This window comes from Ambystoma mexicanum, chromosome 2q (genome assembly GCF_040938575.1).
Source record: "Ambystoma mexicanum isolate Mex_15411 chromosome 2q, UKY_AmexF1_1, whole genome shotgun sequence".
Classification (NCBI taxonomy): domain Eukaryota; kingdom Metazoa; phylum Chordata; class Amphibia; order Caudata; family Ambystomatidae; genus Ambystoma; species Ambystoma mexicanum.
Window position 1 is genome coordinate 1,037,291,470 of NC_090924.1, and position 19,265 is coordinate 1,037,310,734.

The following is a 19,265-nucleotide window of genomic DNA, read 5'->3' on the forward strand; positions in this document are numbered from 1 at the left end:
CAAATAAACAGAGTAGTGGCAACCTTCACAACAGGGATTGGCCACTTCACTCACGTTTTGCAATGTCGGGATTGACTCTTATAATGCAAATGTGGGTAAATATTGTGGATGATTAATGATACTAGTACTAGTATGATATTTACTTTTAAGATTGCCAGTATTTGTGCTTGCATTTATGTTGATCAGTGGGTTGAGCCAGTTCTTGTCCATTTGTCCACAAACGTATCAAAGTCAAGCTATTTATTGAGAATATCTCATACAAAGCACACATCGCATTATGGTTTGACTACACAAACTGCTATATGAGGTGCACAATTTGAGAATGGAATTTTGGCATTATAAACATGCTATATTTGAGCTGGTGATTTTGGTTTTCTGTCTCCATAGTGTTTTCGATAAGACTGCCAGGAAGAGAATCTCGTTGTCGGGAGCTCTTTGCAGCAGACATGGATCACATTGTTAAGGAAGTAACAAGTGTTTTACTACCACAACTCAAAGAAAAGCCGTTTGCCTTCTTTGGCCACAGGTATTTTATAACATTGTCTCTTCTATGTTTGGTTTTTTTAATACATTGCTAGGCGGCAATAAAAAAGTGAGCAGCCTATTTTCAAAATCCTCAGCTAATCATTAGTATCATCCATTGTACCGTCTCGTAATGCACGTTGGCTTAAAGAAATCCATTCTGAGGTTTGTTCCTCGTGTGCCTCTAATTGATCTTATCAAGCCAAACTCTCACCTCAGGCACCTGTCTAGCCTTTAGGAAACTGGTATCTCGGCTGGTCGGATTCAGCCCTTGATCCATAAATGGAATACCATTGTGTTGGCTAATAGTTGCACCTATTATTACAGCTTCTAAACAGCTAGTGATACTGATATGAAGCCCTATATAAACCATGCTATTCGTCTTTATAGTGTGGTATCAATTCAATTGTACGGCTATAAATTTAACTATACAGTTATGTGTTGCAGGTCATCTTTTATGATGGCAACTCAATGGTGTGTAGCGATCAGCATTCAAGTTGCATTTAGAGCTTCTGATATTAAAATATATTTTCTAAGGGGGCGCTGCAAAAATACTTGCTTGTTAAATCTGCTCCAGCCCTCACCCAGATTTACAATCTGTGTCCACCTAGTTTAATGGGGGCCATATACTTAAGGGGACCGCCCAGTGTATTCCTGGCACCCTCATGGTTGAAGGGATGCTTTGCAAAGAATGGACATGGAGACCGACATCAGGCTGCATAACGTTGCCTTCATTCCAGCACCAGGCCGCTGTGGATCTGTAGGAATGGCATCTGCTCGGATGAGGTGACCTATCAGGTCCCTGGACCCGGTGAAAGGAAGACTTCTTGGGGTCAGCCCAGCACGGGTGACACGAAGGGCACCAGAGGAGAGCCCGAAGAGGACTTTAGGGACTTTGGCTTTCCGTGGCAGTGAGTTAGACAGCTGACTGTGGATTGGGCCCATGTGGACAGGGGCTGCAGTGAGGCTATTCAGGGTGAATGGGGAGCCTAAGGAGAGTTTTCCTGTAGTGGGGTTGTATGGAGTGGTCTTTGAAGCGTTGTTGGGGTTGCTTGTCTATACACCCACCCCCTGTGATTCCACCCCCTTACCCTCTAGATTGGTTGGAAAAAGCAGCACACCATTGGGGGGGGAGACAGTTTAGGTAAAGAGCTTCGCTTGGCCCTTGACCCTCAACCTGTCCTCCCCAGGGGACTTGTGGCTAAGCTTCTTTACAGTAGTGGAGTTCCCTTATGCAGTGTCTACATTGTGGGGACCCGCACACACTCACGAGATTATAGAGAGTGAACCGTTTAAATGGCAGTAGGGGATCAGGTTGTAGGGTGGCAGCAGAGGTTACAGACCTTTTGTTTATCAGGATTGTTCACAGCAGACATTGTTAAAATGGGGGTAAGGTAGGAGGAACTCAAGGGTTGCTCCCTGAGTCTCAGTGAGGTGGCTACCGAGGACGATATTAAGGATATTGTAGTGGAGATTAAAGCCCACCTCTTGGAAGTGCAATCCTCCATAGTGGAACTCAGAAATAGAATTCATAAGAAGAGGACTGTATACAGGCATTGGAAAATAACCAGTTGTCAATGGACCTGGTACAGCTTAAATATTAGGCTAGACTGAACCAGATTGAAGCTTGTACTAAAAAGCTGGACATTAATTTGGACTATGTTGAAAACTAAGAAAGAAGATATAATCTGCGGGTAATAGGAATACAGTAGGATGAAGGTTAGACTCCTGTGCAGGTAGAGACCTTAATGAACTTGTCAAGGTTATGTCTGGGATGAGCCCAGCTGGGAATTGAAAATTGAAAGGGCACACTTTAGGGAAGCATAGGTTGACTATAATGCTTTCGCATAGCTACAAAGAAAAGGAGCGGATCCTGCAAAAAGCGAAGGAAAATAAAGACTCTAGAATATAAGGGGCGCAAGATCATGCTTATAAGAAGCCCACCCCATTGTAAGAAGCTCACTGCTTCCGGTCAAATCTGATTTATCTATTGTACATTCTTTTGTGATCAAAAGATCATTGTTCCTCCTAAATATAAATAAATACATGATATTCCAGGATTTATCATCCCTGACTTCCTTGAGAAGAGAATGTAGCTCCACTTACACCCTGGCTTTCTTGAAAGGGACTTGGATATGCATGGGCTTACCCGTTTTGTATTAGTCTTCGAGAGAGGAGATAAAAACTGCAATCTGGCCAAGCTGGAGCAGATTCGACAGCTGACACATCAGACAATTGACGATATGTTAAGATCTTGAAATATGGGCTTTCTGTGAGGAGAGAGAGAGAGAGAGGGGAGTGGGCTCGGGCATGACGGCTCTCAACTTAGGTAAGATACAATATTGACACCCGCCCCTTATTTATTCAAAGTGGGGTGCGACCCAGGTTATTGACCAGAGCTGTTACTAGTGAGAGGAGTGGGTCATGCTTTATGACTGGGTGGGAGAGGGGCCCATGAAGTTTCCTGGATTGGAGGAAAGGGGAGTGAGGGTGCTAATATGAGGAAGAGCCTGAACGTGAAGCACTTACTCTAAATTAGGGTGCCTGTTGAGAGATTCTGAAGTTTATGGGGGGGTTGCAAAGGGGTTTATGAATATACTGTTAGTAGTGTTTGTCCGTGTTTTTCATGGGAAATAGATGGAGTTTTTACTAAATGGATGGGGTGGGGGTGCGCAGATGAATAGAGGCTTGAGAAATTCCAGGCTTCTCTTTGGCTTGTGCTCAGGACCTCAGTGGCTCAGAGAGGACTTTGCATTTGTGATGATGGTGCTATCACAGTTACAAGAAATAGGGCCATCTCAAAGGAGAACAAATGGTTACGGGATGCTGAGGAGAGGTGGTTTTAATGGGGATGTGTGAAGACGTGCATAGTTTGGATGGGGTGACAGGGGGACCCTTTCTGGACACAACACGTGTTTTTGTTTTTGCATCTTGAGCAGCTGGCAGGGTATTTGCATTCTGTATAGAGTCTGTGCCTTTTCTAGGTGGAATTATACTTGATAGAAGTATTTTCTATTTCAGGCATGGCTTTGTTGACTGGGTGGTGGGGGGTCGTCGAGTTGCACACCCTAAGTGTTAATGCGCTGAATATACAGTGCAGGCGCTCATTACTGGCAATGGAATCCAGGAAGGCTGATTTGGATATGCTTTTCTTGCAAGAGACCCAACATTGCAAAGGGGAGAAAAGAGCTATACAATGTTTGCTAATAGGACTGACTTACTGGGCATTGACTTCACAGAAAAAGGTGATGGTTGGAGTTTTGGGGTCACGTAGCTCTGGATTACAGCAAGCAAAAGTCATAGGATGTATGGAGGGCAGACTTTAAGGTGAAGGGCATGTGTATGGGGTTAATGGTCAGATTCTCTTTATGACGCAGAGTGGGTGGGATTTTAAGAGGAATCTGTTGGGGAACATTTTCCTCATAAGAAAAGAGGACAGGAATATGGAATATGCTCTTGTAATAGTGCACTGCTGCAGCTATTTTGCCATTTGTGTGTCACGGAACATCAGCAAGATCGAGGCTTGAATGAATGTGCAACATTCGTGGCCCCCTATCCCACTTGCTGAAAGGAAGAAAATTATGCTTTCCGGCTACGCAGAGTTCCAGGGACCAGTGTCCTCCACCCACCACCCACCATCTGTCTATCGACTGGTTCGGTGGCCAACTAGACAACTGTGCCTCCCCTGTCGCTGCTTGGCACTGGCCCCTAGGGCTTGTTCCCAGGGCTGGCTGAAGATGTCAGGGCTGGTGTGGGCTCATGTCAACATTGTTTGTTGCCTCCCTTTGCTTAAACCCAGGGAACACAGTCTGAGGAACACTTGAATTGCTTAAATTATAATGGAGTCAAAAGAATGCAGCAAGGGGGTTAATAGGTACAGATTCTCCAGCATGGAGTCTCACATGGATTCACATGCTCATGAATATTCCCAGTCGCCAGGCTGGGAATTCTCGGTAAATGACAACAGTTTCATTTTCACTTAAAAACTGTATTTCTCCTCTAAGCCAATCACTGTCCTCTGGGTCATACTGCCCACATCCAATGGCAGTTCTCTCCCTACGCCCCTTCTCTGGCAGCCATCTTCAGATTTTTACTGCACGCTTCAGTATAGGGAGTCCTCGAGTTTGCTCTCTGAGCTATTTGTATGTTTTTGTGTTTTTGACAGAAAAAGTTCTATTTTTGTTTAAAAGAAGCCTGTGTGCTCTTTTCTTAATCGGCCGACAGCGGGGTCCTGTTGTCGGTGAAAGCCCCACTGAAGGGTGAAGATCATTGAAGATTCTACAAGGCCTTTGGGCCTACTTCGCGCTCTCGGACCATGACGGAGGAGAAGAAAGAGGGAAGGTCTCTCTACAGGCCCTGCACCAAATGCAGGCTACGGAATGTGTTTGTGGAGGACAAGCACCTGCAATGTCTCTGCTGCCTGCACCTGGACCACAAGGAGGTAGAGTGTAAGATATGCATAGGTTTCTCCAAGAAAACCATGAAGAACAGTGGACCCACCAGTCAGAGCAGCGGTCTTCTAAGTCCTTTGAGGGCGTCTCATCCGTGGGGGCCCAGGATAAGGCCAAGAGTCGCAAGTCTGAGTCCAATGGGTTCGCCACGGAAGCTGGTCCCAAAGTGGATAGAGCGCTATCAGCATCACCTTCCGCTTCCATTTCCACTGTACCATCAAGCTCCTCTTCAAAGAGGAAGTCATCTACCCCGACTAAACTGCGTGAGAAATCTGAGAAGCCACAGACATAGGAGAAGTCCGAACAGCCCAAGCAGGCTCAACTGGCACAGGCTAAGACCTCGTCAGCGACTCAGTCAACCACCACTACTGCCACAACCGCTAAGGATGCTGATCCTGCAAGGGTAGCTCCGACAGCTCGGAAAGTGTCCCTGCCCCCAAGGCACGACAGCGCTGCAGTGACTTTGGCAATGTCTGCATGCATGCCAGAAGGGGTGAAGTCGGCCCAGGTCCTGAGGAAAAAGGGGAAAAAGTGGGGGCACGAGGAGGCCCAGAAGCAGCCCTTCCATGCCGTCGCCCAAAACTTGGAGGTCTCGTCCATGGACGATGAGGATCTGGAGTCCTTACATAGGGTCCACGAGGACGTTGAAGAGGACGATGGCAACGACGACGCAGAGCCTAGTTTTCCTGTTCTGCCTTCTCAGCTCAGGGACATCTCCTTGGATATTCTGTCGACTCTACACACCTTGGTGTCAGATATCCAGATGAGGATGCCTACGGCTCTGACACCTGTAGTTCCCCAGGTCCCTCAGCAGCCTCCAGCGAAGAAGAGAAAATGTCATCCGTCCCCATTTCAACCTCCTCCACTGCATCAGTTCCCTTTGCCTCCAGCAGACACGGGAACGGATACGGCCACGACGGATGATGAGGATATAGTCGCAGCAGAGCATAAATCGCCACATTTAGATGCTCCACATAGGGTGTCCCCACCGGTTGAGGTAGAGTCCTTCCACTCCATGATCTCCAGAGCCTCCGAGCTATTCCAGCGGAAATATACACAAATGTCGCCCTCATATGTGCACCTCCACAGTCACTGCGACTTTGAGGGCGCATAAAATACAGACTCCCATTACCGCGTCCAAGCAAAGCAGGGGTTGCGGGGGTGTCCCCCACTCTTCTTGGGGGCAGTAATGGGAGTCAGTGTCCCCCGCCTACAATTGTGGTAAACGGTGGACAAGAAAGTAAAAAAAGAAATGAAAAGCTCCCTGCAGCGCCAGCTCTGACCCACACAAGTGGGAGGAACCGACGCCGCAGGGATAGCGGGGAGTCGGCGGCACACACAGAAGTGTGCCGCCGTAAAGGTAAGTGGGGGGGATGCGTAGGGGTATGCAGGGTGGGGGACATGGGTAAAGTGATCTATTTGATCACTGTGCCGCGCTGTAATTGGCATAAGCATTTTTGTTGGTGCAGTTACGGGTGGCGCAGTGATCACATAGATTATTTCTCGCTGGTGCCCATGGAAACCAAGAAGGAGGGCTTCTTGTATCAGAGGCGGGGCCAAGAGGAAGTCGATCATGGTGGTGCCCCTTCTGGACAATGTTTGGGAGGAGGGCCTTGCACTCATGAAGAACCTTTGCACGGCTGTAGCCATAAGGGATAGGCTTGAGAAGATATCTAGGGTGCCGGACTCCAGACCCAAGTGCCTGAGGTCGCAATCATCGCTGGACTCTGGTATCGGCTGCAGCGAGGAAACGGTCGGTCAACCTGTCCTTATCATCTTCTGTCCCTCCGGACAGCGAGGGGGAAAAGGATGGACACCATGGGAAAGAAGGTGATTTACACCACAGCTTACACTATCAAGGTGGCCAATGCACTGGTGATCCTGGCCAGGTAAAACAGGGAATTGTGGTACAAGCTGGGGCCGATTCTGGCGTCCCCCATCCCCCTCCTGACAATAACAAAATGGAGGCTGTTGCTCCCTTCCAGGAAGGGGAACTGGTGTTTTATCACACCATAACAGTGGCATTGGCCGTCGCTGACACGGGGTTCTGGCAAATGGGGAACGATGTCTGCCGCTTCTGCAAGGTTGGATGAAAGCCATGCATTTCCATTTGGAGGTCCAAGCGAAGGTGCTTGACATGCCCTTCGACAGAGAAAATCTGTTTGGGAAGGTCATTGACGAATCCCTCCAGCCCATCAAGGCGGATACAGAGACGGCCCATTCCCTGGGCATTCTCCAGCAGCCCCGCTCTTCTTTTCGCTGCTCCAGGGGTAAGTCGAGCAGGTCTTCAAAAGGGTTCTCCATGTCGTACCGACAGCCTTCCAGATCCTCAACGCAGGAAGAATACAGAGGCTGTTGCCAGGCCTATGGTAGCAGAGGACAACGTTGCCATCACCTGCAGGGCAGGCTGCCGGTGCCGGAGCAAACCTGAACCGACCGGGACATCGGGCCCCCACTCGTGCACCCCGGTGGGAGGCTAGCTGACGAGGTTCGTCAGCGAGTGGAGAAAGATCACCACTGACAGATGTGTGCTAGATGCTCTCGCCCAAGGACACACCTTGGAGTTTCAATGCAGGTGTCCGCGGATCCCTCCGGTTTCCGGTCAGGAGCTGCACATCCCTCAGCTCCTGGAAGAGATACGTGCAATGCTGCGAAAAGGGGTGATAGAGCTAGTTTCCCAAAGGCTCTGGGGCTCTTGAGTCTATTCCAGATACTTTCTGGTCCTGTTGCAACACGTGCTCGGCCAACTGGAAAAAGGAGACTTCTTGACGTCATTGGACCTGGAGGATGTCTATTTCCACGTAACCACTCACAAGAAACATCAGAAGTTTCTATGCTTTGTAGTGCAGGGGCAGCACTACCAGTTGAAGGCCTTAACTTTCGGCTTGAAGTCAGGCCCCCAGTGTGTTCATGAAATGCCTGGCACCAGTGGCGGCCCATCTGCGTATAAAAGGCATACACGTATACCCATACCTGGATGACTGGCTGATGCACGCCTGCTCGTGGGAGCTGACTGACGAACTCACAGAGACGATCTTTCGGCTGCTGGTGGACCTAGGATTCTCCATTAACTATCTGAAGTCCTGCTTGATGCCATCAAAGAACGCGTTGTTCCTAGGCGCCAGACTCAATACAGTGTCTTGCCTGGCATTGCCCTCAGGGGAGAGGCTAGCAGCCATTCAAGGAAATGTGCAGCAGCTCTCGTCGACGAACGCGGCCGACGTGCGGCCCATCAAGTCATTGCTGGGCATGATGTCATCCTGCAGCTACCTCGACATGCTCTGCAGGTTGCAGATGCGATCCCTACAGGAATTCCTGGATGCCCGCTGGATGCAGGGGTCTGGAAGTTTCACAGACCAGATCTATCTCAACGACGAGTTCCGTTGGGCGATCAGATTGTGGTGGGCCCCTCCAACTCCAACATCTCCCAAGGCACAGGTTTTCAAAACCCTCCAATACAAGGATATGGTCACCACAGACACCTCCCTGGAAGGCTGGCAAGCTCACACCGGACGCATGCACGCCAGAAGGCTGTTGCAGCCGGAGTAGAAGGATCTTCATATCAACATCCTGGAGCTACGGGCAGTGTTCAGGGAACCTCAAGTCGATCCTACCGCCTTTGAAATACAAGGTGATGAGGATCTTAATGGCCATCATTAATGTTTATCTGAATGGTACCGTCCTGGTCCAAGGCCCGCAAGCCAATCTTCTCCTCTTTGATAGACGCTTCCCGCGCCTCATCAACTTCCTCTCCTCTCCTGCTGTCCCTTTTCTTCCCTCCAGGGCCTCCCCCGCTGTCTTCTCCTCGGCTACCTTGTCCTCTCCTCCTCCCCTTTCTGCCCCCCCTCAGGCTTCTTCTACACCTACGCAGGGCATACCTCTGATTTTTACCCCTCCCCGGAAGTCTTTCAAGGGCGGCAACCTTCTCCATATTGCCACTCTAAATTCTCGCTCAGCTGTCAAACATTCCTCTGACATCTGCCACCTTCTGGAGCAACTTGACCTTGACGTCCTCGGTCTCACCGAGACATGGTTCACGGCCAGTTCTGTCACGAGCTTTGACACTCTCCTGCCTGACGGCTACAAGATCCTCTCTGCGCCTAGGCCCAACCGTTCCAGGGGTTGTAGCCCTGATCTTCCCTGAGTGGATTCCTGCCTCTGTCATTCCTACGTAGGCCTACACATGCTTCGAATGCCTTGTCTGCAGGCTCTCTCCTAGCCATTCCCTTATTGTGGCTACCATCCATCGGCCACCAGGTCAGATCTCCTCCTTCCTCTCTGAGTGGTCAGACCTCTCCTCTTCCCTCCTGGTCTCGACCACTCAACTCCTCCTTCTTGGAGACTTCGACATCCACCTGGGTGCTTCCTGCCCTTCCTCTGGACTCTTTCACAACCTTTGCGACTCTCTCTCTCTCCATTCTCCCCTATGGCCTGACTCACTCTGCAGGGTATATGCTTGATATTCTGATCTCCTCTGACCTTCCCCTTTCTAATCCTCTCACCACTCCTCGCTCCTGGAGTGATCACTTTCTCCGTTCCTCCCAACTCACCCTCTCTACCACCCCCAGGCCAAGACCTCCATCATTGCCACCCACCTTCTCGGTCATCAGACCCATTAAGCGCGTGTCATTGGAGGCTTTCGCTGCTACTTTCTCTCCCCCCGCCCCCTTTGGCTGACTCACACCCTGACACATCCCTTTCTATGCTTCACTCTGCTATATCAGACCCTCTCGATGTTCTTGCACCTGTCATGAGGATCCACCTGAAGCCGAAAGCCAAGTGCAACTCCTGGTACGACTCCGTCCTCGCCACCCTTAAACGCAAGCGCAGGGTGGCTGAGAGGAAATGGCTTGCTTCACGTACATCTTCTGACAAAATGGCCTGCTGGCTGCTTCAAAGGCAATACCAGCTTTCTGTTCACAATAAGAAGAGAGCTCACATCCAAGCCTGCGTCTCTGAGGCATCCAACAACTCGGACGAAATCTTTAAAATCTGCAAGGAACTGGCCAATCCTGCCACAGTCTCTACCTCTCCTGTCCCTTCCCAAGCCCTCTGCACAGCCCTGGCTTCTCACTTCAGCTCTAAAACTCAGGACATCTTGTCCTCTCTTTCCCCCTCTACTCCTCGTGCATCCTCTGGCCTTTCTGTGGCCACCTTTCCTCCCTCCTTCTCTGCCTTTCCCCTGTTCTCCCCAGATGAGGTTTCTAGACAAGTCAGATCTATGAAAGTCTCGTCATAACAGGTTCACCCCTGTTCCTCCCAAACCATCAAGGACCACATTGACTCCCTGGCTCCTGCCCTTGCTGATTTCTGTAACCACTCCTTCACCACCGGGGTCTTCCCCCTCCCCCCTGAAGCACTCCCTTGTGCACCCTCTTCTTAAGAAACCCTCTGCCGACCCTTCCTGCCCTGCTAACTATCACCCAATCTCCATCATTCCTTTCTTGGGCAAACTCCTTGAAAAGCTGACCATCTCACAGCTTAATCGTCACACTGAATCTGTTGGCTGTCTCCACGGCCATCAGTCTGGCTTCAAGGCTGCCAGAAGCACGGAACCTGCTCTTCTGAACATCTGCGAAGACCTGCTCTCTAACCTTAATTCCAACACCCCCTGTGTCCTCATCTTACTTGATCTCTCGTCTGCCTTCAACACGGACAACCATGCCATCCTGCTCAACCGTCTCTGTGAGAACGTAGGCATCACGGGTCGGGCCCTGGCGTGGCTGACTTCTTTTCTCTCTGATCAACCCTCCCAGGTCCAACTCGGGTCCTTCCTCTCCTCCATCTCTATCTCTACTTGTGGTGTTCCCCAGGGGTCTAACCTTTCTCCCTGGCTGTTCAACCAATACCTGGCACTTCTTGCCCACCGCATTGCCGCATTCTGCCCCAACTTCCAGTGATATGCGAATGATATTCAGCTCATTTTCAGGCTACCCTCAGCCACTTCTTCTCCCTCCCTCATCTCTGACTGTCTACCATTCAGGAGTGGTGTGCCACCAATGATCTCTGCCTGAATGCCAGCAAGACTGAGATTCTCCTCATCGGCACACCCACACCCTCCTTTCCTGTCACTCTCTGGCTGGCCTCTCTTGGCGCTCTCCCTGCTCCCACCTGTGAGGCTAAAAACCTTGGGGTCATCTTCGACTCCACACTCTTCTCTCCTCACATCTCCGATATCTCCCAGAAGTCATATTACCAGCTACACCTCCTCAGAGGTATTCTCCTTTCCTACCCTTCCCCCAGAAGCTCACTGTCTCCAGAGCTCTGATTCTCTCTAAGCTGGACTATTGCAACAGCCTCTTTCTAGATCTGCCTGCTTCTACCCTCCGCCCTCTGCAGCTCATCCAGAACCGGACTCCAAGACTTGTCCTTGGCCTCAAGCCCAGGGATCGTATGTCTCCAGGACTGAAATCTCTGCACTGGCTCCCAGTGGCTGCGAGAATTAAGTTCAAAACCCTCTGCATCGTCCACAAGGTCTTCTAGGGCCAAGGGCCTCAATACCTTCAACTCTCTCTCTTCCTAAATATCTCCCTTCACGAGCTCGTCGCTCATCCACTTCCAACTCCCTCAGGGTCAGTTGCTTCTCCAAGCAATGAGTTGGTGGTAGATCACTTTTTTTCAGTGGGGCCTCCCTCTGGAACAGCCTCCCTGCCCCCCTGACACTTGAGGAGAACCATCTCCGGTTCTGGAAGCGCCTCAAAACCTTTCTTTGCTTCTGCTTTTTCTCCTCCTCTCCCCTGATGATTTCCTTGCTAATACTGAAACTGCACTGGTTTACCTGGCCACCCTCTGATCTCGGGCCCAGGCCCCCCCACGTCCCTCCGCCAGTCGCACACCTGCACTGCCCTCCTTGAAACCCCAGCACTTGGGGACTGTTCTCTGTATCCCTACAGTCCTACCACTAGCACTTGACACCTGATGCCTGTACTTACCCTTCTCCCTTGCACTTCACACCTGCTGGCCATTCTTTACTTTATCTATTCTATTATCTCATGCATTGCACTGTCCCCTTCCCCCTTACCCCCCTGCACTTCCCCTTCCCCCCTTCCATGCACTTGTGCGATCTGAATGACACTTGGCCTATTGTTGTCTGTCTTCCCTCTGTTCCCCCTCCCTTACCTCGTCGCGCCTTGAAACACCTGTGTATAGGCGCGTTATAAATGCCATATCATATCTTCATGGACAACACCACCACCATGTTCTACATCAGGAAGCAGGGGGCACTCTATCCTCGCCACGCTCCAAAGTAGAGTAGGACCTGTGGCGATGGGCCGTACAATAGGGGTTCCTTGTCCCTCTCCACTTGGCAGGAGTCATGAACACCATTGCAGAGTCCCTCAGCATGGAACTGTGCTCCTGTCACGAGTGGGAGCTTTGTCATGATTAGGTGGACCACCTATTCGTCAGGTGGGGCAGGCCCCAGATTGATCTATTTGCAACGGCGGTGCCAGAAGTTTGCCAGCAGATTCCTCCACCCGAAGAGCCTGGGGGGCGGTGAACATGTGGGAAGGGCTGTTTCTGTACGCGTTTCCTCCATTCCCTCTCCTGCTAAGAGTCATCAACACACTCAGACAGTGTTCATGCATGATGGGACTCATCCCCCCCGGTGTGGCCGAGGCAGATTTAGTATCCGGACCTTCTCAGCCTGTCGGCGTCGCCTCCGGTCAGGCTGCCAGTAGTTGTGGATCTTCTCACCAGAGAAGGAGGCACAATCCTTCACCACGGCCCAGGATCGCTGAACCTGAGGGCTTGGCTCCTACAGCCCTAAAGCTTGGAGGATATGAGTTGCCTGTGGACTGCAGGGAGGTCCTCGCCAAGGCCAGGGTGTTGTCGACCTTGAAGTACTACGGTCACAAGTGAAAGCGTTTCACTATATGGTGCCGGTCTCAGGAGATTACCCCTCTGAGGGTCACAGACCCGCAGATCCTGCCATACTTGCTATCCTTGGCAAAGGCCGGACTGGTGCACACCTCTATCAAATTACATCTGGCAGCCATCCACACTACACCAGGAAGATCTTCACTTTGGTCCCGCCCACTCGTCAACGAATTTCTCAAGGTACTTTTTCAATCTTTTCCGACCGGTGAAAACTCCTGCCCCGGCGTGGGAGCTCAATGTGGTCCTGACGAGGTTCATGGGGGCCCCCTTCGAGCCTATGCATCAGGCCCCGCTCAAGTTCCTCTTGTGGAAAACTGCTTTCCTTGTGGCTATCGCCTCTGCCAAGAGGGTAGGTGTGATTAAGACCCTATCCTGCAAGCAACCGTACTTGACTTTCCATCAATGGTGGTGCTGCGTACGCATCACTCCTTCATGCCGAAGGTTCCATGGGAATTCCACCTCAACAAACCTTTGGTGTTGCCTGATTTTTCCCAAACCCTTTGTTACCCGCGGAAAGGGCCTTACACTTGCCAGACGTCGCTTGTGCCCTGCCCAAAGTTCTACGTCACACGCACAAAGAGTTTTCGGAAGACCTTGCAACTGTTTGTGAACGTTGGTCCTGTGAACCATGGGAATGCTTTATCCAAGGCTTCCATTTCAAGGGGGCTCTTTGGCTGCATCATGCACTGTCATTGGTTAGCGAACCGGCCGTCCGAGAGCCCGCTCCACCACAATGATCGGTACTACGATGGCGTTCCTGTCTGGTGTGCCCCTGGTGGACATCTGCAGAGCTGCTTCTGGAGTTTCATGCACACCTTCACAAAGTTCTACTGCATCAACAGGGATTCTAGGGTGGAGTCCAGAGTCAGCCAAGCAGTGCTATGCAACCTGTTTGCTTGAGGTGAGACTGTTCCGGAGGTAAGAATTAATTGCTTCTGTTGAGCCTTGCCACCTCCTGTGGTTGTGTAATTTGGTACTGCTATGTATTCATTATTCATAAGCATGTGAATCCATGCCAGACCCCATGCAGGAGAAGGTTTAAGTTAATTAACCTGTAACCATTGTTCTCCAGCATGGGTCTGGCATGGATTCACAAGCAAACCCTCCCTCTGTCCCCTCTGCAGTTCTTCTTGGTCATACTACCACTTAATGTGTTTACCAAATCTGAAGATGGCTGCCAGACAAGGGGCTTAGAGAGAGGACTGTCATTGGATGGGGGCAGTATGACCCAGAGGACAATGATTGGCTTAGAGGAGAAATACAGTTTTTAAGTGAAAGTGAAAGTTTTTTTTTTACTGAGGATTCCCAGCCTGACGACTGGGGATATTCATGAGCATGCAAATCCATGCTAGACCTATGATGGAGAACAATAGTTACAGGTAAGTAACTTAAACCTTATCATGAGACAGGCAGCCAGCGAGAAGTTGAAACACTAAATGCCTGCTGTAAAGTTATTAAACACTCTTTGACAGCAAGGGGGATAGTGTAGAGGGTAAAATAGCAACGAGGTGAAACGAAAAGTGCCACAAACTGCAAGAGGCCAGAGGATGGTGGCAGCCTATGAGCTCCGAAAAAAGGCAGCCTGTAACTAGCATGTCGCAAGGCACACATTTAATATTCTGAATTTAAGGAATATATTATCGTGTTAAAAGATTGCCATCATTGGGCAGCTGCTCGAGGCCCCCCTGAGGCTCCAGCCCTATTTCATAAACCTAAAAAGTTGAGAGACCCTGATGCCTGTGCCCTGGCTTGTCCCCTTCGACAGCTTCTTAAACTGCTCTGGGGCTGGCCTGTTCCATGACATTCACAGCCATGTTATATAGAGTTGACAGCCTGCAGGTATGTATCTGGGTTTACAGAGGCTGCACACACTAACCCGTTGTTGCACTTCAGGTATTTTCAGTGGTCGAAATGTAAAAAGAAAAGTAGTGGAACTATGTTCCCTCTACCTCCACACCCCTCATTCAAAGCTCATACCTGAGTCCTTCCTTTCCTCCAACCCACCCTGCAACATTGTGTTTTACAACAGTTCTAGTAAGACTGAAGAAAGCACAATGAAAGAAAATGGATTCACATTATCACCATTAGTGTATCATTGTCGCACTCAGCATGCACCTTCATTCAGCCTCCCCTTCACCACCCTCCATTCGCACTGCTTAAAGAACATGGCCAGCCACAGACACCCTCCCATTGCTGGCTAACAAGTCTGAGCCTACAGCCATTCATGCGCAGATCGCGATCAAGCTGGGCGTTTTGTCTGCTTGTGAATGGGTTTTGTATCCCAAGCAGTTTATTGAAATAAATACGCCCCTTCCGACATGTTTTTCCCAAAAGGTTAACGTCCTGGGTATTCTGGGTCGCAAAGTAAGGGAATGAGAACGGTTTGCCCCGAAAAGCAAGGGAACGTCTACCCTTTAGTTACTTCCGTCCCACTTTGACCTCTGGGTATTTTAAATATTTGAGGTCGGTGCTGGGCAGACGTCCAGTGTCGCCTAGCAATTGAGCAAGTAATTAGTGATGCAGTAAATCTTTTCACTCATATGTTTTCAATAGTTGTTGCAAACAGGGAAAGCATGCTTTTTTCCCGACATATTCATCAAAGGATATTGTATGTTAAACACATTATTTCATATATGCTTTTAATACAGTTCAAGGTTTGCCTCCTCCAGTTTTTCCATGATATTTTAAAGTTTTCTCTCTTAAATACCAGCTCTCAAGTATCGGCAAACGAAAGTGGTGTATTACAATCTACTCTAAACCGAGCTCATGTAAAGACGTGCGCTAACTCGCAGTGGGTGTAGTTTTAACGAACTACAGCTCCCACAGTGCACTTGCAACTAAGTTGGAAACCATAGAGAACAGTAGCTTGTAGCACATCTGTTAATGGATCCCTGGACTGTACCCGTTAGCTTCATTGTGACCACAGCCTCCTCTGCCCACAAGAGAATTAACGTTCTTATTCACCGTAATCCGTGCTCAGCAGTATGCTTGACTTCAGTCAGTGCGTGCAGGATCAGAGAGAGAAAACCCTGCAATATCGTTCCAAACGGAACATAAAATGAACGCAATTTGGGAAGCTTACATATATACCAACCTTTCCCCAACCCTTCCTCCTGAGGCTGACCTGAAAACTCCAGCATTAAGAGGAACCCTTGCTCTGCCATCGACTACAACCCCTGCCATCCGGCACTCCCTTTGGGCTCACTGTCGCCCACCATGTCAGTTCATACCCATACTCGTGGCCTGCCTTATGAACCGCTCCATTCCAGGCCCTTAACCATCCTCTTTAAACACTCAACACAATTTTACATCATGTGTCTCGGGGTCAGTGCCTTTCCCTGTCTAGAAGGGATGGGGACGGGTACCCCCTCTCAGCTTAGAGTGAGAGGCTGACCAGGGTGGAAGCCAGACCCAGTCCTACCCCAGACCAGACGGGGGAAGGTGGCAATTGGGAGTCTGCTAGTTCCTTTCCTTTCGCTATATGCCTCTTATTGGAAATGGTACCACTCTTAATCACCCATACCTAGTTTTCCAAATGCTGGGCAGTTTATTTCTGTTCGTTCCAGGCATCCACAGCTACCAGCAGCCTCAGCAGTAGCCAAAGAGACAACAGCCCCAACCAGCAGCACAACACCATGGAACTGCCGCACGTCATGGGAAGCACTATCAAACCAAGTGTCTGCACGTGTACGGAATCCAGCTATTCGCTTCATACAGCAACCATGCTTACCTACTCCAGAGCCATAGAACAGTCTTTCGACCCAAGACGTCCGTCACTCAAGACCGAACAGCCTTACCGGTGACAAAGACTGAGATACCAAGGACTTCAACCTTTAGAGGAACTAGAACTTTGTTCATAGCAGACCACAATTGATAATCTGCAGTACATTGCATGTGAGAAAGGGGCGGGGCTTAGACCACCTTATGCATAACACTGCTGCCCTCCCCAGCTAGGAAAGGCAGGGAGAGATTGGCCTGGTGTACCAGAATGAGAGAACCAATAGAGGCAGGAGGGGGAGGACATAAGGTGTGGCTTGTTTGGGTAAGGTCAGAGGAAGAGGAGGCGGCAGACCAAGAAACCAGTAAGGGGAAGGTTGCTGGAAAGGAGCGATAAAGAAGCTTATAGAGAAGGAAAAACAATGTCTGGTGAAAGAAAGTTGTACTGTTTTCTGAGTGTTCATGTGAGGTGTTTGAGTAAAAGTGGTAGTAGCAGATTAGAGAAAGATTGATAGGTGAGTGAAAGGAGAGTGGTTGAGGAGAAGGTGTAGTGGAGTACTAGTGGTGTGGAAGTGGGATGAGTGGCAGAGTAGTGAGAGAAGTAGTGGTGTATAACTAGAGTAATGGTGTGGAGGGGGAGGAGTGGTAGAGGAGAGGTGTGAGTCGGGTGTGAAGGCAGTAGTAGTGGTGTGGAAGCAGGAGTGAGAATGTAGAAGTGAGAGTAGAGGGTGCGTGGAGGCGTGTGTTAGTGGGGTAGAGACAGGTGAATTGTAACGGAGGAGATGGGGAGAGTAGTAGAAAGGTGGATGAGGAATACTATCACAGTGACCGATAATAGCGAGAGGGGAGAAGGCCCAGAAGGGCATGGAAGAACGTGCGTTTGAAAGGCACTATCCCACTGCGGTCCCTGATGGGCGTCACCTAGGTTGCTCCATGTGGAAGTCTGAAAACAGAAAAGGCCTTTGCCTTCTGGCAATCACCTATAGACGGCTAGCTTATAGATAGTAGGAATAGTGCCAGTCCGGGGCAGAGGGAAGCCTGGGGTACGGTGGCACTGCCTATCCCTAGTTTAGAGAGGGAGACCATTACTAAAGTGAAAATAAAAACCACTGAACCTCATCTAGGAGTTGGTGTGTTCTTGAGGCCATCTGTGACAGTCGTTATTGCCACAGAATGTCTTTTCAGAAAAGAATGGGCAACAGTAACATTGTGAATTTTGCACCAGTTTAGGGAATTTTGAAACATTTGCACCAACCAACTGGTGTAGCAATGCCATTTACAGTAACGTGCAACAATGACATATTGCATGTGTGGGTACTTGCAAATGCTCGGCAGTCGGCACTGGTATGAAATTGCTGGTCTACTCTAGAGCATCTTGCACCAGAGAAGTAACAATCTGTACAAACGGGTGTCCACTGTGATGGGGAGGTGCAGGTGCCCAAATACTGTACCGAAGTACACTGCTATGACTCCGAATGAGATTTGTCTGTTCTAGCCATGTCTCATGCAACAACACCCTTTTTGTATCAAAATGCAGTTCCACTCATGTTTTATTTGGACTTTCAACACTGGTGCTAAATCCCGAACCAGGGGCTATTGCAGATTCTAGGAAAGGCCACAGGCAGATATTTGTTTGGGTGGAAAGTTTCCTTATCTTTGGAGGCGATTTTAATTTGTTATATGACCGAACATTGGATAATCTCTCTTTGAAGTGAACCACAGAGTAGGGAGTTGCGGGACTCCTCTTAACTCAGAATTATGGCTTTGTGAATGTCAAGTTTTTTTTCTCATCCACATTCCACCTTCTGTTTGCAGAGGAAACGCAGAAGGACCAGATTGCTTATATCATACCTGCTTCGCGGTCTGACCACAATATGGTGCGCCTTTGTCATTTTCGCACCTTGAAACACTTGTGTATAGGTGTTATAAATGCCATATCATATCATATCTTCTGTTAACGGTAGAGGCTAAGGCGGAGTGCAATTTCACCCTTTTGAGAGACCCAATTTTTAGCAAGGTTTCTTGCCAAATAGATTGAATGTTACTTCGAAGAAAACAATAATTAAGTTGCAGTGTCGGATGCAGCTAAGCCAGTTATAAGAGGTTGGATCATGAGGGAAGGGCCGAAAAGGAAAAAGTAGCGGGCCACCCAGGAGGTAACAGACGTCAATTGAAAAACACTATGGAGCAGCAAAATACTTCTCAACAAGACGACCATGAACTACTGGATTAAATCGTAGCACTGAGGGTAGAGTTGAGGGAACTTCAAATGGCAGAGATGCCTTATAAACTGAGATTCTACTGGCAAAGATTTTGTGAGCGGTCAGATAGGGCCCACACGCTATTGGCCAGACATACGCAAGGGTAAGTGGCAGAAAGACTGGTGGCCTGTGTTCAGGATTAATCTGGGACAGCTGTTAGAGCTCTAGAGGGTATAGCAGAGGTTTTTGTGAAGTTTCATGAATTGCAGCATAGGCCTGACAGGTTAGTCTCTCAATTGTGGATACATCGGTTTTTGTGGAAGTTGGGCATACCACAAAGATCCCAGTCTGATTTAATTTTACTCAAAATTATAACGGAAGAGGTGGCAAGTTCATTTTATAGGTAGGATGAAACCAGGGAAATCCGAGAGCAAAGAAGTTTTCACAGCATATTGTTATAAAAGGTTCAGTTGTGCTGCAACTGTTCATTACTTAC

General features: G+C 49.3%; 1 protein-coding gene across 1 annotated transcript in view; it reads left to right on the top strand.

Moving 5' to 3' along the window:
- Window positions 1-19,265, top strand: part of OLAH (oleoyl-ACP hydrolase) — a 545,979-nt gene that overhangs the window by 176,798 nt on the left and 349,916 nt on the right. The window contains exon 3 of the mRNA XM_069648395.1: window positions 388-526. Within this exon, the coding sequence (XP_069504496.1) occupies window positions 388-526 (139 nt within the window). The remainder of the gene's footprint in view (window positions 1-387; window positions 527-19,265) is intronic.